The sequence below is a fragment of the Chrysochloris asiatica genome, unplaced genomic scaffold (genome assembly GCF_000296735.1).
Source record: "Chrysochloris asiatica unplaced genomic scaffold, ChrAsi1.0 scaffold00022, whole genome shotgun sequence".
In the NCBI taxonomy this organism is placed as follows: domain Eukaryota; kingdom Metazoa; phylum Chordata; class Mammalia; order Afrosoricida; family Chrysochloridae; genus Chrysochloris; species Chrysochloris asiatica.
The window spans coordinates 13,775,945-13,799,012 of NW_006408540.1; the positions used below are offsets into that span (position 1 = coordinate 13,775,945).

The 23,068-nt window shown below is 37.0% G+C and overlaps 1 protein-coding gene across 2 annotated transcripts in view; it reads right to left on the bottom strand.

Annotated features, from left to right (window-relative positions):
* Positions 1-1,012: 1,012 nt before the first annotated feature.
* Positions 1,013-23,068, bottom strand: part of ELF1 (E74-like factor 1 (ets domain transcription factor)) — a 70,299-nt gene continuing 48,243 nt past the window's right edge. Inside the window, exons 3-8 of one of the 2 annotated variants that reach the window (XM_006837604.1) lie at positions 22,479-22,581; positions 20,007-20,107; positions 12,254-12,337; positions 11,332-11,524; positions 9,824-10,273; positions 1,013-1,616 (exon numbers count right to left, since the gene is read on the bottom strand). In XM_006837604.1, the coding sequence (XP_006837667.1) occupies positions 1,013-1,616; positions 9,824-10,273; positions 11,332-11,524; positions 12,254-12,337; positions 20,007-20,107; positions 22,479-22,581 (1,535 nt within the window). Of the gene's footprint in view, positions 1,617-9,823; positions 10,274-11,331; positions 11,525-12,253; positions 12,338-20,006; positions 20,175-22,473; positions 22,582-23,068 lie in introns of both variants that reach the window. The other variant, XM_006837603.1, reaches the window with a different exon arrangement.

A 23,068-nucleotide genomic window follows, 5' to 3' on the forward strand; every position in this document is an offset into this window, starting at 1 on the left:
ATCAGTCCACGGCTCAAGTTGCTTTCTGGGCCTTTAAGAAAGGTCTTTTGACTTTTAATACAGCAGTTTATCATTAAGCATTCAGCAGTGGCCCACAATGGGCCTAAGAAGTTAATGACAAAGGATTTAAGAAACATTGAAGCTTACGACAGATCTTAGTGATAATGGAAAAATTAATTTTGTATAGCCACTTATTTTTCTTCCATATTTAAGCTGTATTTCCATTAGGATATAACTTGATAATGTTTTTAATTGCTATGAATTTAAAATAAAGGAATTAGAATCATAAAACTTAAACTTAGAAGAGAAATTGGAGAGCATTTAGTCTAGTCTAATACATCCCTTCCTTTGTGATCAGCCCTGAGGCCCAGAAGGATTAAGTGGCTTTCCAAGGTTACACATCTAGTTAGTGGGAGAGCCACTTTTAGGCTGATGCTTTTATACTACCCGTGCTTTTAAAGAAAATCCCAAAGCAGTATAGTTCCACCACATCATGTGTATGTTTTGATTTTGAATATTCTATCTTACATATCCAGAGTTCATAGTGCAGTAGACTTTAAGTCATCTAAGTGAAACCAAAATTTTAACAAAACATAGATTATTTGCATTTGAAAGTCAAGACTTAATTAACATACATGTGGAATGAAAACAGTTCCTTTACCTTGTACTCAAGTACTTATTTACAAAAGAATCAGAAAAGCTATTAAAATGTAAAATTAGTAAAGTTTAAAATGCTTATGATGTAGCAACTGAAAAAAAATCTCAAGTGAATGTTTTCATAGTATAAAATGTCTGTTCCTTCACAACTGAATTCTGAAACATTTGGAAACAAAAACACTTGGGTTGTCCCTCCCTCATCTAACCAACTCAAAATTAAATCAATTTTTAATTTTTTTTAAAGTAACTACAAAAATTAGGACTCTGTTGAATTTGCCATAGAATCAGATCGTTTGCAAACAACTGGAGATGTTCAATTCAAAAACAATCATCCATAATTCCTTTGGTGTGGTCATTAAAATGCGTTGGGCTCCAGGAGTTCGTTTTGTTTCACAGCGACCTGAGAGGTCACTCCATTAGAACTGGACATCACCATCACATAGGGCTGTGGTTGCTGCACTGCTTCTTCAGGGTCTTCATTCAAATGATCCTCAACTGCCTTTTTCTCTGCTTCCTGGACAAGAGTTTTCATTTCTTGAGTTTTCATAACTGAAGTGATGACGGTGCCAGATGGGTGAGCCACCAGTTGTGAATTTCGCGGAGAAAAGGTCACCACAGGTGCAGTGGCACTAAAGGACGGAGATGAAGCCATACTGCCGGTCCCATTGCAAATGGACTGAACATTGCTAGTAAGAACCTGCTGTACCTGGGCAGGGCTAAAGACAATGGAAGGTGGAGAGCCTGGCTTCTGTGACTGCAGCAGGACATTTTCTTTCAGTACTGTCATAGGCTGTGAGGACGGAATGGCTTGTAAAATAAATTTCTGCGACCCAGCACCTGATGCTGGATCTGTGCTGGCTATAACTGTTGTAAGTGGCACTGTCTGGAGTGTTACGGTATGCAACTGCTGGTTTCCTGGAGAAACAACCACGGGAACCTGGGCTGGAGCATGGAGAGTCCTATGACATTGTAAAATTAAAGTGAGAAAAATTAGTGAATTCCACATAGTTTAAAATTTTAGCACTCGACAAGACAAGTTACTATGACAAAATATTCATACATGTTATACATTTCAAATGCAAATTCTCAAATTTTCAACACAACATAAATATTTTTTTCCAGACCCTATATTAAACGCGATGCCCAACACAACCTCTCAGGCTTCTCACTGTCATACCATCTGGTGAATTCTAGGAAAAAAGGGTCTGTATAAAGTGACACATTAACACAAATGGGGAAGCAATGTTTTTGAAGAAGTATCAAAATGTTCACCAAAGGACATTTTGAGCTGCTTGAAAGAAAATGAAATTTTAAAATTAAATGTGTTCGATTCATATTACCTACATATTTGAGAAATAAATATTAATGTGCTGTGGAGTCCTGGTGTGGTTCTGTAGGTTAATGTGCTGGACTGCAAAGTTGGTTTGAACCACAAGGTCGGTGGTTCAAGCTCACCAGCTGCTCCTGGGAAACCCTATACAGGGTCACTATGGGTCAGAACTAACTCCATGGCACTTAACAACAATCACTGTGCAGCTCATCTACAACAATGAGCAAGGTCATGTGATTATAACTGTTTTCAACTTGTTTTGAAGAATGCTCATTAGTAAGCAAAAACAAAACTAAAAAGCCTCAGTGTACATATGATGTTAAGTGCCACTGAGTTGATGCTTCCAACTCACAGTGACCATGTGTAAGGTTTTCGGGGAGCAGCTGGTAGGATTGATCTACAGATTTCACGGTTTACAGTCCAGTACAGATCCTACAGCACCACACCCAAGAGTTTGTACATTAAGAAAAAGTCTTAAAATAATTTTAGTAATTCATAGTTAATATATTTATATAAAACAAATCATGTCTATAACTGACTCGGAAAAGAGAACATAAAAATAAGCCCTAATTTTAACAATTTTCTAGGCTCAAATAATTTCATAGATTTTAATCATAAAATTACAATTTAATAAATTCCTTGGTGCTATTAATCTAGCATTGTCAGTTTAGGTGATGTTGTTCATCCCATTTATTGAGGAAAAAAGTACATAAATGATATCACAAGTCAATCTAATAATTAAAGTTCACAGCTGTGAAATCTATCATTATGGCCACTATTCATATACAACAAACTGCAGTTGAAAAAACTCAGCATCTGGATCTAAACTCTGTTGTCTCTGAATTTTGTAAAGCTAGTTTATGAAAGATATATGATTGCTACTTCAAATGGGTAACAGACTTGTTCCAATAAATACAATGTTCATTATTGCCTGGAAATTATTAAAGCTAAATTGTAGTGAGTTAAAGCAGCTCTGGTAGCGTAGTGGTTACGAATCGGGCTGCAAACTGCAAGGTCAGCAGTTCGAAACTACCAGCTGTTCCGTGGGAGAAAAGATGAGGCTTTCTGTTCCCGTAAAGATTTACAGCCTCGGACACCCTGTTCAGGGTCGCTATGGGTCGGAACTGACTCAACGGCACTTAACAACAACAACATAGATAGGTGACTTGTCACACATGAGAGAAATGATTGTCATTCAAGTGATGATTCTGAGGATGAGTCTGGAGCAGGATATTATCAGCTCTTTTGAATGATGAAGTTAGAATAGCTGTGAACAGGGGTAATCAAGATTTAATAGGTTAATAGGGTGTGGATAAGGAGCCCTGGTGGCAAAGTGGCTAAGTACTCAACTGCTAACCAAAAGGCCAGTGATATGAACCCACTAGCTGCAAATATGAAGAAAGATACGGCAGTCTGCTCCTATAAAAATAACAGCCTTGGGAACCCTATGGAGCAGTTCTACCTTATCCCAGGATTGTTACGCATACTTGGCACCAATGGATATGGCGGAGTTCCTAAATGGTATACTAACAAGTTTCACTGCAAAAGGAAAGGTTGGTGGTCCAGGTCACACAGATGCCTGGTGATCTACTTCCTAAAAACCAGTCACTGAAAACCCTACGGAGCACAACTGTATTATGACACATTTGGGAATCATTACAAATAGGGAACTGATAACTTACTAGGGGATGACTAGAAATAAAAGACACACTAAAATACTAGGCAGGCAGTGGTGAATTGGAATGAAATAGAATCAAGTTGGTAGCTAGAGAGCTTTTCAAAATATACTTCCCGCCTCCCCCACGGCACCCGGGCACTCACCCAAACTAGCAAATCTCAGGTGGAATCTGAGCTGCACGGTCTGATAACAGTATTAAAACAGGAAAGACGCAGAAGTTTCCCATTCCAAGAATTTATATACATGTACACACAGAGTGCTTAGCATAGAGTAACCAGACAGACTGTAACTATAAAGTGTATACCCTTGCCAGTGTTGATAGACATTTATCAAGGACATAAATGTAAGGGCTAGTCTAAGTGCTTCCATGTTACCTCCCTCCCTCCATACTCCCCACAACCTTATAAGTACAGTTACTTCCATTTTTCATAGGAGAAAACCGATGCACAAAGAGTAAGGTTACATCAGGTGACCAATTAGATAACAAGAGGCCCATCTGATTGTAGAGACCATGCACATAACCATTATAACACATACTGTCTCCTCAAGTCCTGAATAACTTCTACAAAAAATTAGTATTTATTATTATTAACCTTTTAACCGTGGCTAATTACAACTCTTGGAGTCCTAATGTGACGCTGTGGGCTAATGCACCAGACTGCAAAGCTGTTTGAACTGCAAGGCGGCGGTTCAAACTCACCAGCTGCTCCTTGGAAATCCTATACAGGGTCGCTATGGGTCGGAATTGACTTGACGGCATTTAACAACAACAATAATTACAACTCTTATACACATCTCCCTTTCTCAGTCCCCTGCTCAGGTGTGACACAGTGATAATGTACTTGGAAATTTTCCATTCTGCTAATCAGGAGTCCTGATGTGGCACCCTAGGATAAGCACTTAACCTGAAGGTCAGTTTGAACTGCAAGGTTGTTGGTTCAAATTCACCATCCACTCCCTGGAAACCCATTATACAAGGTTGCTGAGTCAGAACCGACTCAATCGCACTTAACAACAACAATCAGGGTTCAACAATCAGGGTTACTGTTAGCCCTTCAGTGCTTTTATTCAGATCCGAAAAAGGCTCTCCCATTTCTTATGGCACCTGATTGCCATCTGTGAGAAAATATGGAAATATCCACAAAGTAGTGTTTGGTCACATGGTTTATAGTAAACTTTTTAAAAACTTTTACTGTAAGCTTCTTATTTAAAAAATGGAACAATACATGCTAAGTTATAATTCAAACTTTCTGAGACTAAGAAAGATGCAACATAAAATTCAACTTTTTTCAAATGCCAATTTATATTTCAGGTAATGTCATTTAAGCACTGCAGTCACCTATAAATAGGTCAAGTTTTAGCATCCTTATTTTACTGATGATGAAACAAACTGGAAACAATTGACTAGGTATTAGACCTAATAATTGACAAGGCTGGATGACTAAGAATACATTCTTCCAAGTCTAACATCACTTTTCACATATGCATTATACATTTGGCACTGTGGGATAAAGCACTGCTGGACTGGAAGGTCAGTTTGAACCACAACGTTGGTGGTGCAAACTCACCAGCTGTTCCTTGGAAACCCTATACAGGGCTGTTATGAGTTGGAACCAAATCGATGGCACTTAACAACAACAATTATCCAAAAGAAACTACCTGTGCTTGAATAAACAAGTTTACCAAGGTACAATTTCAGGAAAACAATTTGCCAGAGACTATTTATTTTTAATAATATGAAGCCAGACCAAATTTAAATTTGTAAAAATTGAGTACATAAATACCAAAATGTTTAATTTCAACATACACAAATGCAGTTGTCTGAGATGAAAAAAAATGAGCACGGGGGGAAAACTGAAATGTTGCTGCCTCACTGTAAGTAACTGATAATGTATGTGGTTTATCTAAATTAGTAGATAGTATGGCATGTCACTGGAGTCCGAGTGGGATGCTGAGGGCTAATACGCTGGATTGTAAGGTCGGTTTGAACTGCAAGATTGGCAGTTCAAGCTCACCAGCTATTCTTCAAAAACTCTATACAGGATGGCTAACCAACTCAAAGGCATTTGACAACAACAACAACATGGCATGCCATTATGCTCACTGCTTTGGACTAAACTGCTTACCTTATAATAATGGCTAGATACTGACATTTAATAAATGTGACCAAGCTTCTCAGCCTCTCTTTACTCAGTTTCCTTATCTATACAGCTCTCTGACCTAGGAGGATTCTATATGTCAGTATATGTAAAAGTGCATACAGAATTTTCTATAACTCATGCTATATTATAAACAATTCAGCTAAAATTTAAGTTAATATGCATTGTACTTTGTCAGTCACAGAAGACTCTTAAAAAGTCAATTGTAACTCATAGTGACTTCATATAGGGTTTCTGAGACTGTAAATCTTTGTAGGAACAGACATCCTTCTCCCACAGAGCAACTGGTGGGTTTGAACCACTAACCTTGACATTAGCAGCCCGACGTTTATCACACAGTTTACTATTGTTGTTGTTACATGCCGTCAAGTTGGTTCTGACTCATATGGACCTGGTATAGGGTTTCTAAGGAGTAAGGAGAAGCTGGTGGGTTTGAACCACTGACTTTGCAGTCTCAATGTTTATCCCACAGTAAATAAGTAAATAAGGCTTCTATTTAGAGGTGAAATGTTATGATGAAGTTAACTTACTTGAAAATAGTTAAGCAGAAAAAAAGTATCAATAAATACAAACAAAAAACAAATAAGTCAAATTACTAGCAAATCTGTGATTCTAAAACCAACACAAAAGTAGGTATTGGTTGTACTATATCAACTTTTCTTTATTCTGAAATTTTTCTTAATAAAAAGCTACAGAAATTATAAAAATACAAACACCAAAAAAATCACTAAGCTAGGAATTCTAAAAAGATTCTAGAAATTAGTTTTTCTAATGAAAAACTAGACTGATAATATGGCAAAATTTTAATGTGATATATATACTTGCTTGAAATTTATTTTACATTTTTTTTATATATATAGTGGAGAGAAACAAGATAAAAGCAAAAAGCTAAGTAATTACACTCAGGAGCTGAAAATCTTTAAAGATGACAGATTTTTTCATCCCACTTCTAATAATTTATCTAATAATTTCAGGGAATAAAAGGCATTCGATTAAAAGTTTAACTGCCTGGAAACAGAACTTTTGGGTGGTAAACAAAAGATACAGTCAAATGAGAGATGAATTTAAAAATTAAAAAACAAAAACAAATATACATGTATACATAAAGACATAAGAATTACTACAAGATAATAATGTATGACTTCAAGTTTGAGGAAGTTAAATTTCACATTTCTTTAAAGTCCAGTTAGAGAACTCATTACCCTAAGAGAAAACAGGGAATGACTATATCCATGACTTCAAGATCAATTCATTAAATAGGAATGCATGTTATGCACTAGATACTATATTTGTTGTTGTTGTTGTTAAGTGCCGTCGAGTCGGTTCCGACCCATAGCGACCCTGTACTATATTAGGTATGAGGAAAACAGTAATGTGTGTAATCTGGCTCCTACAGATTTAAATCTACAGGAGGAGACAGTGGTTAGAATAAATTGAAATGCCCCGTGTGTGCACCACCAGACTGAGGCACAGGCAAGTAGTCAGGCTGAGCTGGAAAGCAGGGAAATCATTCTGAACTGGCAAGGCTACACAACTTGGAGAGCACAATGTGCAACATTGGAACTAACAAAAGCTGCAAGAAAACACCATCACAAACCAACTTTACGACCCTCCAAGAAGGGGATCCTAGTGACTATTAGCCATTACATAGTTCCTGTGTCAACACAAATACAACATAAGATGGCAAAGAGTCTAGAAACCAATGGGAGGAGCAGCATACTCCCACTGTACTCGCAGTTACCACATGAACTAACAGGAGCTAGAGGAAGTCCTCTAATAAAAGCTGACAATGCCATCATTCCTATCCAATTAAAATTAGAAAAAAAAGTCTTATTGTTATATTCCTATTCTTAAGAGTCAACTAAGGATTTATGAGAATTACATTTTCACAACGTTGAAGGTTTTAACTGCCTTGGTGGCATTGTAGGATAAGCACTGGACTGCTAACCACAAGGTTGACAGATCAAACCCACCATAAAATTTATAGCCTCAGAAACTTTCTATCAGGTCTCTATAAGTTGGAATCAACTTGATGGCATTGAGTTTTATATTATACAAGGAAAACTTAACCATTCAAGTCTAGATTTTGGATAATGTTAACTAAGGTGCGCCTGACCCAAGCCATGGTATTTTCAATAACCTCATATGCATGTGAAAGCTGGACAGTGAATAAGGAAGACCGTAGAAGAATTGATTCCTTTCAGTTATGGTGTTGGAGGAGAATACTTAAAGTGCCATGGAATGCCAAAAGAACCAATAGATCTATTTTGGAAGAAGTGCAGCCAGAGTTCTCCTTAGAGGCCAAGATGGCCAAACTTTATCTCTCATACTTTGGACATATTGTCAGGAGGGAACAGTCGCAGGAGAAGGATATCATGTTTGGTAAGGTGGAGGGTCAGGGAAAAAGAGGAAGACCCCCAACGAGATGGATTGGCCAGGTGGCAGCATCGATGGACTCAAGTGTGGCAACAGTAGTGAGGTTGGCCCAGGATTGGGCAGGGTTTCGTTCTGCTGTGCACAGGTTGCTTATGAGTCAGTGCCGACTCGATGGCACCTAACAACAAGAACAACAACTTACTTCAACATCAGTTGAAAACCCACCATTTATATTCTGAAGTCTGCTAAGGAAACTAATCAAAGAACCATATTTATTGGCTTTGGAAGGGCTCTATGTTTCATAAGAATTCATTTCTGAAAACTTGTGACCGTAAAAACAGAATGACATTGCAATGCCCATCTAGATTTTTTGCTTCCCCATCACTAAATCAGCCAACACCAACACCAGTCTAAAGCAGACAGCTTCTCTTAATCTATCTGTTATTTCACATTTTCCTTGGGCTACATAAGGTAAATATGATTTGAGTAAACAAACAGGTTTTTAAAAAGCGATTCTTCCAACTTCCACTCTAAAAGCCTAAAAAAGAGTATCTCAACTCTAGGTTATTGGTCTCTCATCTGTTTGAACTTTAGAAGTGTTGAGTGATAGGATCATTCCAAAAAATAAGGTTTATTGCATGAAACTAAACGTGTGTTGAAAGATCTTTATATGCCAATTTATAATTTTACAGCTTTTGCTTTGATTAAAAGAAAATTTATCTGAAGCCATCCTCTGTATTTTCTTATATTTGGATCAATTCTTGTATGGACCAATACAGTTATACACAGGTATACTGAACCAGACTTAAATTGGTAAAATAATATTCAAGTTCAAAAATAAAGAATCACTGATACTGACACAATCTGTTGATCAAGTGTTCTAGCCCAATTTGGTTTTAGTAACAAGATAACCGCTTTGCTTTGTGCCTCAAACTTTCTCCATTTGTAGAATGAAGATATTAACTACACACCATCAAAAACATACCCACTGCCACTGAGTTGATGTCCACTCTTACTGACCCTATAGGATGGAGTAGAACTGCTCCTTAGGGCTTCTGGGACTGTACATTTTTATGGGAGCAGACAGCCTCATCTCATCTTTCTTCCATTTGTTGTTAAATGCTGTAGAGTTGGTTCCAATCGATGGTGACCCTATATAGGGTTTCCGAGGAGCGGCTGGTGAGCTTGAACCACCGACCTGGCCATTCAAAATGACTTTGCAATCCAACCATTAACCCACAGCACCACACCAGGACTCCTTTCTCCCGTAGAGGGTTTTAAACTACTGACATCTTGCAGTTAGCATCCCAAAACCCACTGCGCCACCAGGGCCCTTAACTACATCATCGGAATTTTTAATACAGTACTTTTCAATTGGTGCCAATTTATCAGTGTTTGTTATTCATTCATGAGGCGATAAGGAATAAAGAGTAAACATTTAGATATCTGTATAACAATTTGGCAGAGTAATTATAGGTCTACTAAATCTAACAGTGGAAAAAAAAAAGTTCTTAAAATCTATATAAATTTTTATTTTCACTTCTGAATCTACTTAAAAAAATAATATCTCTGGTCAAAAACATCACTTAGTGGTATGATGCGCTGTAACTTCAGTGTTCTCACCTAATATTTGGAATGGAAGAATGAACCGTTTCCTCTTGCATGCTACTGGTGACGGCTGCTTCTCCTTCTGAGACAGTCTGTACTGGCTGCACTACATGAACAGTCCGGAAGAGCTGGGTGGGATATGGAGACTGTGTGGGCTGTACTGTCCTCAAAACTTCTGATGGCTGTGCAACTTCCACCGGATCTTTGGCTTTTGTAGCTTTAGAATTCCCTGGTTTGAGAACAGTATTGGCTCCTCCTTTCACTCCTGTACTTGAAGGCACCCTGGATCGGCTTACTTGATTCCTACTTGAAGTGGTTGTTGAAGACAGTGATGGATCTGAAGACTCTATGCTGGAACTTGGATCCTCATCATCTATATAAATAAGATTCTTTGGCATTTCCTTAAACTGATACACCAAGCGCTGGCCTTCCACTTTTGCCAGAATACCCCTTTGGTAATAGTACCTATTGAAAGCAGACAATTACATCAATATTCTACTTAAAAGCAAAAATGACATGCAACAAAATCAAATGTTCTTAGTCATACACAAAAGCTTAATGCTGAATATCTACAAAACATACACTTTACTCACAAATGGAGAAAAGTCCTTATTACCAATTAAATCTAAAATCAATGCCAACTAAGAGAGTATTATTATAAAATATATGGATTTTTCTGGACCCTCACTATTCTTCCATCCTCTGCCCCTTCTACTTGCCTTATTCAGGAATAACAAATCTACTACAACGCTCCACACTCCACCCTCAAGAATTTGTTTTTCCCTCCAGAGCTTCCAAAGTTTAAATTCAAATCAGTTATTTGATTGTGTTGTGTATAACATTAAATGATATACAAATCATTTAATTTTTATTATATGTTTTAATTAAATCAAGTAGAATCTGAAATATAAACTTACACACAAATCTGTAACTGAATAGTTCTAGCCTAAGAAAAAGATTATAAAATTAAACATACCCTTACAATCATTCAGATTATTGCTAGATCACTGCTATTTCTAATATGATTCTCTATCTTGAAGAATAAATGACATAATCTCAGAAAAGCAAATAAAGGTGAGCTTAAAAATGGTACACTTGTCCAAAATGTTCATGCCTAACATTAGTTTATCCTACCATAATATATACCATATTAGGTTTCAAAATGAACCTTCAGTACCTGCATTACCACTATTTGTACTCTGTGTTGAATTTAAATTTAAAGTTTCAAAGCATATGAACCTTGTGGTTCAATTACAATTACCAGTGATAACTTAGCATTTTCTAATCACTTTATAAATAAATCATGTCTTTTATACAATGATTTCTTGGAAAGGCAAGATTTTCCCAGATTCTTATAAAATTTCTAAATAAATGCACACTGACTTAAATATGTGCAAAATCAATAAAATTCAGTTGTGTTCACTATATCTTTAGTCCCTTACTTTTAGAAGTTATCAATATATACATTTAGTATTTTTAGAAATGAGATCCTTAACATAATGAACTATAAAAACGTTACAAACCTGAGAGCTCTTCCCATGGTCTCGTAATTCATATCAGGTTTATTTTTGTGCTTTCCCCACAACTTGGATACTGCTTTAGAATCTACCAATTTAAAAATGCCTTTTTCTCGCTGGGTCCATTTGATGTATTTGGGACAGGTAGCTTTGTCCTGAAGCAGTGCCAGTAAAAACTCCCAAAGATAAATTGTGTTTCCTGAAACAAAAGCAGTTTCCTATTAACAGATCAAAACTTCCTTTTTTTAAATAACACAATAAAATATAACTTTAAAGTCTTATAAAAGTTCCATCTAAAGTTATACAAAAATATTACATAATCCAACTTAATTTCTGTAATATAAGGGCCAGAATTTTTAGAGTCTAATACAGATCTTTTCATTAGTCCCTTAAAAGATGTCTGAAATGATCAATCTTGGAGATTAGATTTGCGATGACTTAGTTAAAAAACACTTTGGGACTTAATTTTTCTCTGCCTTTTTTAAGAACGACTGTGTAAAATCAGCAGAAAAGATACACAAAATCTTTCAATAGCTGTTCTCTTTACAATTTTATATTAGAGGCAGCCATATAGCAATTTCCTTCAAAATTTGGGAACCAGTTATGAAAACATTGGAATATTAAAACAACATGATAAAGTGCCTATGAAGTGAAAACCTAACCTGGTTAAACTCTTCAGAAAGTTCTCATTATGTAATGAAAAAATGGATTCTTTTGACACTAAGTGAACAATCACTCAGATTTCTTGAACTCCATTCAATATTATCCATCTCTTAACAGCTATTTTAAAAACATGTAGCGGCAGCAATGTTCCATCTCCATATGTCAAGGGAGCTGATGGTTTCTACTTACAATATACAGACACTCTAAATCAATCCGAATGCTTCTTAACCTGTACAAATTCAAGGGAAATTACAGTAGTACTTACCCTTCCCATCTTTGTTTTTCTTCTTCACAGATATGTTTGGTGTAGTGGCTGGGGAATCTGGTCGTGCTGGTTTCGTTTTTCTCCCTGAAATCAGAATTGTTGTTGTTGTTAAGTGCTGTCTAGTCGGTTCTGACTCATAGCAACCCTGCATAGGGTTTCTGAAGAATAGCTGGTGCGTTTGAATCGCTGACCATACATTTCACACCAACCTTGATGTTGAATGCTTATTCAACATCACACAGGACTCCGAAATCAGAATAGCTGTACATAATAAATGTTCGCTCCCAAAAGTAAAAGAGAATGGACAATTTAGCTACTTAAAAAATGCTATTTTGGTATTTATCCTGAATTTCAAGTGCCAAATGCTTGGGTCATATTTACTGGGCTCCTAAAATGCTGTTTACTAAAGAAAAATAACATTAGCACTGAGTATCAATATAGGTTATATTACCAACAAATTTATTTAGGAAATGATATTTAACTCATCCGTCTTGGAGGTGATAATACTGGCATGGCTTCCTTAAAATTTTGTAGCATGTTCTTGAGGCTAAAAAAAAAATAAGCCCTCTAGCTTGCCTGACTTTTAATTACATAAAAATTTTAAGGTATGAGATGTGGATTTTTAGCTTTCCTTTGCTAAAAGCAACTCTGCATACAGTTAGTTTTCAAATACTTGACAGTTTCCAGAACTCTAGGAAACGTTCTCAGAAAAATTTTGGTGAGCCACATATTTAATTTTTAATTTCCTGTATTTTCATTTTATTTTCCTTTATGTCTTTAAAACATCTCAATTTTTTATACTTCTTTCAATACATAGCAAACGAACTTTATAGGTGTCCATCATCCAATCTCTGATTATAGTGGACAATTCTTCTAAATCCCTTGTTTGCCATTTATCTAGACTTGCAGCTTGGGGGCAATGTTGCCTATACATTGAGATGATCATGCTGTCTAAACAGACAACTCTGTGAGAAACAATGGAGAATAACCATAAATGGATTTTTCAGTCAGTACCTCTTAACCACCCCAATATTCTAGATCATGACAGTGCATTCTGGGCTGATGGAAGGAAAACACTATGAAAAGTAGAATTCTAGAACTACAGTGTCATGAATAGTAACAGGTCATCCCTATAGAAACTGAGTAGGAAAACATTTCTGGAGTAAGAGGAAAGGAGAAGAGGGTCAAAAAGTCACTTTTTCAAGGCTTTATTGGCCAACATATGAACATGAAACCAGTTAGCCAGCAATCTCAACTTCCACACTACAGGTATCTGCAGAGAAACCATTCATCAGGCAGATGTTTTTGGCTGGCTGTGCACATGATATTGAGTATAAGAAGCCAGGACTTAGTAACTGCCTACCTTCCTACCATTTTTTTGTTCTATCTTAGCTAATTTTGTTTGTGCTTCATTTTTTCTACTTACCTGTCTATTCTTAACATACATAACATTTTCTTTGTTCCCACTTTTTCTCTGTATTAGTTTAAGAAATGTTATACACTGCTGGTAGCTACCCAATACAATTCTCTCCATCATCTTCCATACTTTTTGAAGTGGCAACAAACACAGCTTCCTATGAACCACAGCTTAGAAATTTTGGTTGACAGTCATTTCTTCTCAGCACTTTAGGATATTCAACTCTTTCAGTTTTTATTTGGAACATCTATGATTCCAATCTAATAATCATTCCTATTTAAGTATCATAGTTTCTCCCTGGTTTGTTTGTTTCTATTTATTTCTTTTGGGGTAGGGGTAGAGAAAAGGGTCTTGGTGTTCTACATTTTTATTATAAACATGTAAACCTTTTCATTTAACCCACTACATCTCCAACTCTTTCATATAATTTACTCAACATCAGATCTATAATGGCGTTCACTCTTCAGAAGTCTGCTGTTTAATACATGTATTTCTTTAAACTTCATTTTCATTTATTTAAGTTCTATTCATCTTTTTAAAATCATTTTACTTGGTCTTTAAAAATCAAAAGAGTCTTATTGACGTATATCTGACATACAATAAACAGCCTATGTTTAAAATTTACAATTTGATATGTTTAGGTGACACTGTCACCATAATCAAGAAAATGAACATATCTGTCACTCATAAAAATTTCTTTGTGCCCTTTGGTAGTTCTTACATCTCACTGCTCTACCCTAGTCAATACACAGGTCAAACCAGTGATACGTTTTCTGCCATTATAGGTTTAGTTTAGGTTCTTTGGAATTTTATATAAACAGAATCACTCTGATTTTGGTCTGACTTTATTCAGCTTCACTAGTCTGAGGTTTATCCATTTTTGTTGTGCATGTCAACAGTGTTGTTGTTGTTGTTGTAGGGTTTCCAAGGAATGACTGGTGAGCTTGAACTGTTGACCTTGCCATTCAAACTGACCTTGCAGTCCAGCACATTAACACGCAGCACCACATCAGGACTCCGTGTTAACAGTATAATCTATTATATCACTGACTAGTAATCTAATATATATATATAATCACAAATTAATTTACACTATCAGCAACTCAAAGGCACTTAACAAAATAACAACAATCAGCAACTTAGGAGCTCTGGTAGCGTAGCGGTTATGAGTTGGGCTGCCAACCTCAAGGTCAGCAGTTCCGTGGGAGAAAGATGAGGTGTTCTGCTCCCGTAAAGATTTATAGCCTTGGAAACCCTGTACAGGGTCACTGTGAGTCGGAATCAACTCCATGCTACTTATCAACAACAACATCAGCAATTGATGGGATATTTCCATTGTGACTATTGCAAACAAAGCTGCTAAGAGCACTAATGTACAGGTATTTATATAAACATATGGTTTCCTATCCTTTGGGTGTTGTTGTTGTTGTTAAGTGCCGTCGAGTCAGTTCCGACCCATAGCGACCCTGTACAGGGTTTTCGAGGGTGTAAATCTTTACGGGAGTAGAAAGCCTCATCTTTCTCCAGCAGAGCGGCTGGTAGTTTCGAACCGCTGACCTTAAGGTTCGCAGCCCGATTCGTAACCACTACGCTACCAGAGCTCCCTATCTTTTGGGTAGATACAGGGTAAATCAAACATTATTGCTTTTAGTGTTTGAATTTACACACGCACAGGTTTATTCCAAACAAAATGTGCTTAAACATGTCTCTGCGATCAATGGATGACTACAGACAAGTTCTCTCAGTGATAAACTTGCTCTTCATCTCTTTAGGGTGCCTTCAAAGAAAAAGTCTTATCACAATAGTAACTTCCAAGAGGATCTGCTGGCTCAATTAAATTCAAGGCAGAGGTCAATTCACAATGTTATGGTGACTGCTTTTGGAGATAATCTTGATAGATTTTCTCAAAAGATACAGGATGACCATGGGAACATATGAAGAAATTGTATGTCTCTCTGTGCATCTCCCTCCTCTCTGCCCCTCTGTCCCCCACTCTGTATGTAGATGCCTCTTGGATTCCCAGCTCAGTTTCCTCAATTCATGGAGATTATCTGGGCTGCAGCCTAGGACTCTTCTCCAAGCAGGAACAGTAAGGAACAGTAATCATAATGCTCACCTTAGGTTTTCCATCTCTCAGGATCACTGTCTCATATGTCCAGTGTCCACTGTACTGCTTTTTTCATATATTCTATTCACTATCCTGGTGTGGCACTATGGGACAAAGCACTGGACCGCAAGGTCGGTTTGAATCACAAGTTGGCAGTTCAAGCTCACCAGCCACTCCTTGGAAACCCTATTAGTTACCATGAATCAGAACCAACTCAATGGCACGTAACAACAGCATTCACTGTTTTGTTTTAGCCAAGAAAGTAAATCTAGCCTCTTGTTATTCAATCTACTAGAAAAGGAAGTTTCACCTGATTTTTCTTTTTTAAACTTCTTATTGTCCCTGCCCAGAGCAACAGAGATGCCTGAGATGGAGACAATGATGATGACGTGGAGTGATGAAGCGACTGGGGACTTTGGACCCAGAGAGGGAAAGGGACTGTGGCCCGAAAATTGGGGGGAGGAGGGGGAAGTGTAGGGGGCGGGCTTCTGGGATATACCCTTTGGGTGGTTGAGGATGCATGGAGGGAATTGGAACCATGGCAGTGAGATGATATATGATGGAATGAATGTAAAACTGAAGTTCCCCCATGTAAACTATCATATGATTCACAATAAAACATTTAAAAAAACCCAACTTTTTATTGTGAACTATGTAAAGGTTTACAGACAAGATCAGCGGTTTTACATTCAATAAGTCATACCCTTTGTTTCATCTCAATGATTGCAATCCTTCCTATGCAACAACAGTTACTCCACTTCCTCCTTGTGCTTCCTCTTTCCATCCCACCCACCTTTCCTTCCCTTCTCAACTCTGTCCTTAGGTAAAAGCTGTTCTTTTGATTTTGAAAGACTAACCCTTTCTTGGTGACCATATCTTACTAATGTTATTATACACCTTATATACCTATCTGTGGCTTGGCTGAAAACAGGGCCACAAGGATGAGTTCCATTCCAACCTGAAGGGTGGTTGAGGGCCATAGTCTCAGGTTCCTCTAGTCTCTTACTAACCAGTAAGTTTTTTGTTGTTTTTTTCAATTTAGTTATGTTCCACATTTTCTTCCGTTCTATTCAGGACTTTGTAATGTGATCCCTTTCAGAGCAGTTGGTAGTGGTAATGGGACATTATCTAGTTCAGTCTCAGGGTTATGGAGCCTAGTGTTCACATGTTTCATTAGTCTGTTGGAGTAATTGATTCCAAGCCTCTTCAATTCCCATTAGTCTTCTTTCTTCCAATCATGGAGAGACCAATAAGTTGCACATTAGATAGCACCTTAGATAGGCCCCTGAGCTTTTAAGATCTCAGACACTACTCACCAACATAGGATGTAGAATATTGTCTTTGTGCACTGTTATGCTAACTGACCATGGTGTCCCCTGGACTATGGTCCTGGGACCCCAGGCCCAGCAACTCAGTACCTTAAGATGTTTGATATTATCTAAGAAGTGTTCATCATTTTGACCAATGTCTGCTTCACCACATTCATATTTGTGTTTGTATGAAAGGTAAATTGTTGTTGTTGCTGTTAAGTGCCAATGAGTCAGTTCCTACTCAGAGTGACCCCGTATAGGGTTTCTGAGTAGTGGCTGGTGAGCATGAGCTGCCGACCTTGTGGTTCAAACCAACCTTGAAGTCCAGTGCATTAACCCACAGCGCTACACCAAGGCTCCGAAAGGAGGTACAAATACCTTCTTTCAAACTCAAATATTTGTGTGTGTGTGTGTGGGGGGGGGTTATATATATACATACACACATACATACACTTCTGGTGTGGTATATACATACACTTCTGGTGTGGTGCTGGACTGGGAACCACAGGATCGGCAGTTCAAACCCACCAACTGCTCCTCAGAAACCCTACATAGGGTCGCTATAAGTCAGAACTGACTCAATGGCACTTAACAACAACATATATACCCTACTCTTCCTCCCATACCCATTCAGACTGTGTCTCTGTCCATATATCTACACACAGAACACTGTTGTTCCAAGATTTTATACATATAAAATATTTACCTCTATCCCCTTTAGCCTTTGTATACCTCCCTGTGTCTTTACCTATCTTTTTCATTGTTTTACCAACCTCCCTCTTCTTGTATACTGTCCTCCCAGTCACCTAAGTTAACATGTGTCTACCCTCTAGCCAGTGAATTACTCTCCCTTCCCTCCCACCCGTGCGTGGTAATATCAAAGAATGCTTCTTTTAATATGAAAACTTTTTCTTGAGTTTTTACAACAGTAGTTTCACACAATATTTGTCCTTATGTGGTTATATTACACTCAGCATAATGTCCTCTAGGTTTATGCACGTTATGAGGTGTTTCACAGATTCACCGCTGTTCTTAAATGTTACATAGTATTCCACTGTGTGTTTGTTTATCCATTCTTCCACTGATGGGCATTTATACTGTCTACATCATTTTGCTATTGTGAAGTGTCACCCGGAAATTTTTAATGGTCTTATTTTTTCCCAATGATTTTTATATTCCTTGCTATAAATGTAATTATATTCATTTAAAGTTTCTGTTTACTAACTCTGAAGTGTCTCGGTCTGTTGCTTCTCATTGAGTGCCTTTCTCATGTGTTGTAATACTGAAATGTGATCTCACCTTCAACAGGAGTTTGTTTATCTAGAAATTCTGTGTCCTTCATGGGTAATTTTAAAAGAACTTCTGCCAGAGATGAGGACATGGAGAGAGAGAGAGCAGCTAAGGACTCTAGACTCATGGAAAGAGAAAGGATGCATGCTGACGGCCAGGAGAGGCAGGCTTGTAGAATGTGCCCTTTAGTTGTTTAAATTATTATATATTCCTGAGTGTTTTTGTGTACATCTCACCTCACCACCCCCACCCCCAAAAAACAGAGGGAATAGAAGTAAATACCATTGAACATACAATGATGCACGGAGGAGATTGTAATCATTGCAATGAAATGATGTTCTCCCATGTAAATTGTCACTCAATTCACAATAAAAACTTAAGTTAAAAAAAAGAAAAAAGAACGTCTGCCAGGTGCTCAAAATTATTACTACCCTGGGGCTACTTTATGTTAATTACTTGGCTGGGAATTTCCAAAGTCAGTGATATATTAAAATCTAACCTTACACTTGAGTTGTTGTTGTTGTTGTTGTTGTTCTTGTTAAGTGCCATTGAGTTGGTTCCAACCCGTAGTGACCCTGTATAGGGGTTTCTAAGGAGTGACTAGTGAGCTTGAACTGCCGACCTTGTGGTTCAAACTGACTTTTCAGTCCAGCACATTAACTCACAGTACTACACCAGGACTCCTATACTTGAATTAGGACAGACTTAAAACTATGAAATTTCTGAGGGAGTATTTCTCCATTCATAGCTCAGGCCAAGAAACACATGCTTCCATTACATTTTGTGCCAGACCGTAGATTTTTATCCCAAGTACTGAGAGTATGGCCTCTCAAGGACTCCAGTTTATATGCTGGTGTCTCTGTTCAATACTCTGTATCATCTAAGCTTCTACAAGGGCTATAAAATTCAAGTCCTTTGGACACTAAAGACCAATATATCCTTCTTAGTCCATCAGAATAGCTACAGTGTCAGCTCATGCTTACTATTCTTACTGTTTCTAGTTTCCTTCATTTGTAGCTCTTGGAATTTCCCTTACTTTAGGCTCCTGGATGGCTAGTGATGCCATTAGTGAAGATATTAAATTGAAAATATTAAACAAACTGGAGTAGAATCAAAAGGCAATGGAATGGAAGTGTCAGACTTCAGAATGAAAATGTCCTAATTTGTAAAAAAAAATTTAATTTCCCTAGTACACACTTTAACTTTTCTTCTTCTATTATTTACCTGACTTCCACTTCATCATATCTTTCAGCATAAATCAGATATTGGACTCTATACTGATGGTTTTTCAAACTATGCCTATTGGGAGGAAGTTGACCTGTCCTCATCGCCAAGCTTTTTCTGAATTTACATAAAGAGTTTGGATATAAGTTTGATGCATAAAAAAGTTGGAAAATCCCTTATCTGTAAAAAGGATCAAATATTTTCAATGCATCAAGTAACACATTCAAAATGAATTTGAAGTACCTCTTAATTTATTTTATGTTCTTCAATTTTTCTACCTAAGTTTTTTAAAATGCCCCACACTTACAGTAATCTTATTTGTCTCCTCACGTAGAAATGCCCTTGAATAAAAATATTATTTAGTCTATGCATCAAGCCTTGACCATAAGTAAACTACATGCCCACCTTTTTTTCTCTTTGGTTGTTCTGGTGATGAGGTTCCTGGGGAGTCTGCGTATGTATCTTGAATTTGTTGAGTTTCCATCACTTCAGGAATCCCATCCAACGTGACAGACACATGGGTGACTGGGGCAACTATCATGTCATCCTCAGATGAACTAAATATATTATTAGCTAATGGAAAGAGAATAGACTAATTGTGATCACTTTGTATGGAAATCAGAATGGTTTCACAAAATAATTTACTGTTTCTATGAAGATTAAAGCACAAATAAAACATTGAACTCTATTCTCTGCTTTACATTTCTAAACAATGATTTCAATGACTTATTTACTAGACTTCCTCTCACCAATCTATCCTGTTTCTCCTTTCTTTTTTTCATGTCGCTGCTAAAGCTGTCTTCTGAAATGTAAGTCTAATCTGACCATATTATTGCTCTGTACAAAAACCTTTGAGAGAATAATAAAATTGGCATATCTTCCCATAGTTCACAGGGCGATAGATTCAAATTCTGTCTCACGTATTCAGTTTCCACAATTTAGACCAAATGTACCTTTCCACTCCGCGTAACGCTTACACTCCTCCAGTTATACCAAAACATTTACATCTCAAACATTTTCTTCTTTTTCACAAGTCTGTGTCTGTGTCTTTGACTTCCTTAAATGCCTTTTTCCTATTTGTTCTAACCTCTTCTTTAAAGGCATATTCACCATTTAGAGCCCAGGACAAAACACTCTCTCCATAAAATCTTTCTCTGATGTTCTCAACTCGAATGTTCTCTTTATCACCTTCACAGCCTTTGTTTTATTTTGTACAGTTGTTGTCTTGAAAATTAAATTGTAAACTCAAGGAGAAAAACAAAGTACATTTATATTTCACTTTACTGCCAAATACACTGTATATGTTGCTGTTTGCTATAGAGTCGATTCCAACTCTTAGCAAGCCCATAAATATAGCTGGCTCCATAAGGGGTTTCTTGGCTGTAATCTTGAAAACAAATGGCCAGGCCTTTCCTTCACATTCAAGTTAGTAGTTGGGCACAAACCATCTGTACCATCTAAGGACCTTTGCTGTACATAAACCACACCCACTGCCATGAAGCCGACTCCTACTCATAGTAACCCTATAAGACAGAGTAACGCTGCCCCAGAGGGTTTCCTTTATGGATGAAAAAACAGTCTTTATAGGAGAAGACTGCTGCATCTTTCTCCAATGGAGTGGATGGTGAGTTCAACTGTGAAACTCTCCATAAGCAGGCCAGAGCTTTAGGCACTATATCACCAGGACACTTCTCTCTATATGTTGATGTATGTTTTGTTAAATGCCATGTGTATAGTACATATTCAATAAGTATCCTGTATTGAGTTAGTAATAATTTTGTGAATTTAACTGCCAAAGGAAAGCCAAAAGGAAAACATGGGTTTAAAAGCAGATCAATATTAAATATTTAGTGATTTTTTTTTTTTTTTTACTGTTTATTGATAACTATTTATATAGCCCTGGTGTGGCGCTGTGGGCTAATGTGTCAGATTGCAAAGTCATTTGAACTGCAAGGTTGGTGATTCAAGCTCACCAGGTACTCCCTGAAACCCTATACAGGGTCGCTATGGGTCGGAATCAACTCGATAGCAACAATTTATAGAGACCACTTTGAGCTCTAAATAACCTAATACTCGGATCAATCAGGCTAAGATTAGAAATTGTGCATAATGTGCTATGGGACAGGTAATAAATTACTTTTTTGCTCCTAAAGACTTAATTCTGAAATTGAAATGAAGAAAAGCAAACAAACACACATCTGTTTATCTGAACATTTAGCAAAGGTGCTTCAACAAATACTGTATCTTAAAATATCTCAAACTTATTTCTGGGAGTAAGATGAGGGAAATACAATTTGTAACTGAACATTCTCATTATTTCTGTTCTGGCAATTCCATTTCCATTAATCTAGTCCCCTAGCCCCTTTACATTCTTATCTTTGCTTTAAAGTAATTAGTGACCATTTGGTCTTATGGAGATGATTTTTTTAAAAGGAGCACAGAACTTATGGGTGCTATTCATTTTTTTTTTTTTTTTTGAGATAATTTGTCATTTAGTTATAAGGTCAGGGATTAGTGTCAGTTCAAGGTCTGAAGAGTATCTCAAGGACAATGGTCTCGGAGAGTTGGAATTATTATTTTTTGTTGTTGTTGTTTAATGAATGGTTTTATTATTTTTGTAGCAGTATTTTTTTTAATGTTTTATTGTGAATTGGAATTATTTTTATAACTCACTTAGCTTCTATCTGCTTTTTAAAAACCATTACAATCATTTAATGTGTATGTAATATATTCTAAACAGTGTACAGGAAGCTTGGGGAACAAAATAAGATGAACTATGGTCTCCTATCTCTGGATATTTGCCATCTAACATAGAGAGCAAGGATACATAAACAAAGCATATACACAGGAACAACTGAAACAAACAACTCACTTAATCGTTTCTCATCCAGCATAGGGCCAGGAGAATCCATATTGAGGAGTGCCTCAGCAGCCTCGATAGTTTCAATAGTTTCATCCCCATTTTGGCAGGAAGCTTCAACTATAAAACATTTAAGGAAAAAAACAGAATTAGCAACAAGACATCTACTGCTCTGAAACTCAGACTACTAACCTCTCAAACGAGAACATAGTACTTTAACAGTCGGATTTATGTTGATACTTTTTGCATCAACACATAAAATCTATATTGAGTGTGACTATCAACTAATTGCCTAGCTTTGATTTAAAAAATAAAAACATGTTTGCAAGATGCTGGGGACAAAAAAGGTAAGCAAAACAGAGTAATATTCTGGAAGAAAACCAATAGGTATTTCTTTGATAATTTTCATATTTTTAAGAAATAATAAGAAGGGAAAACAAAGAAGATGGAGGATCAGGTAGAAGTGCAGTGAGGAGCTCTATCAGTAACAACACAGAATACCAGACCAAGCAGGCTTAGAAGATGGTGCCAAAACTCTGAACCATACAAAAAAGAATATTTAGAAGGTTGGAAGGCTTACAGCTAGGGGAATTTGTAGCAGAAGCAA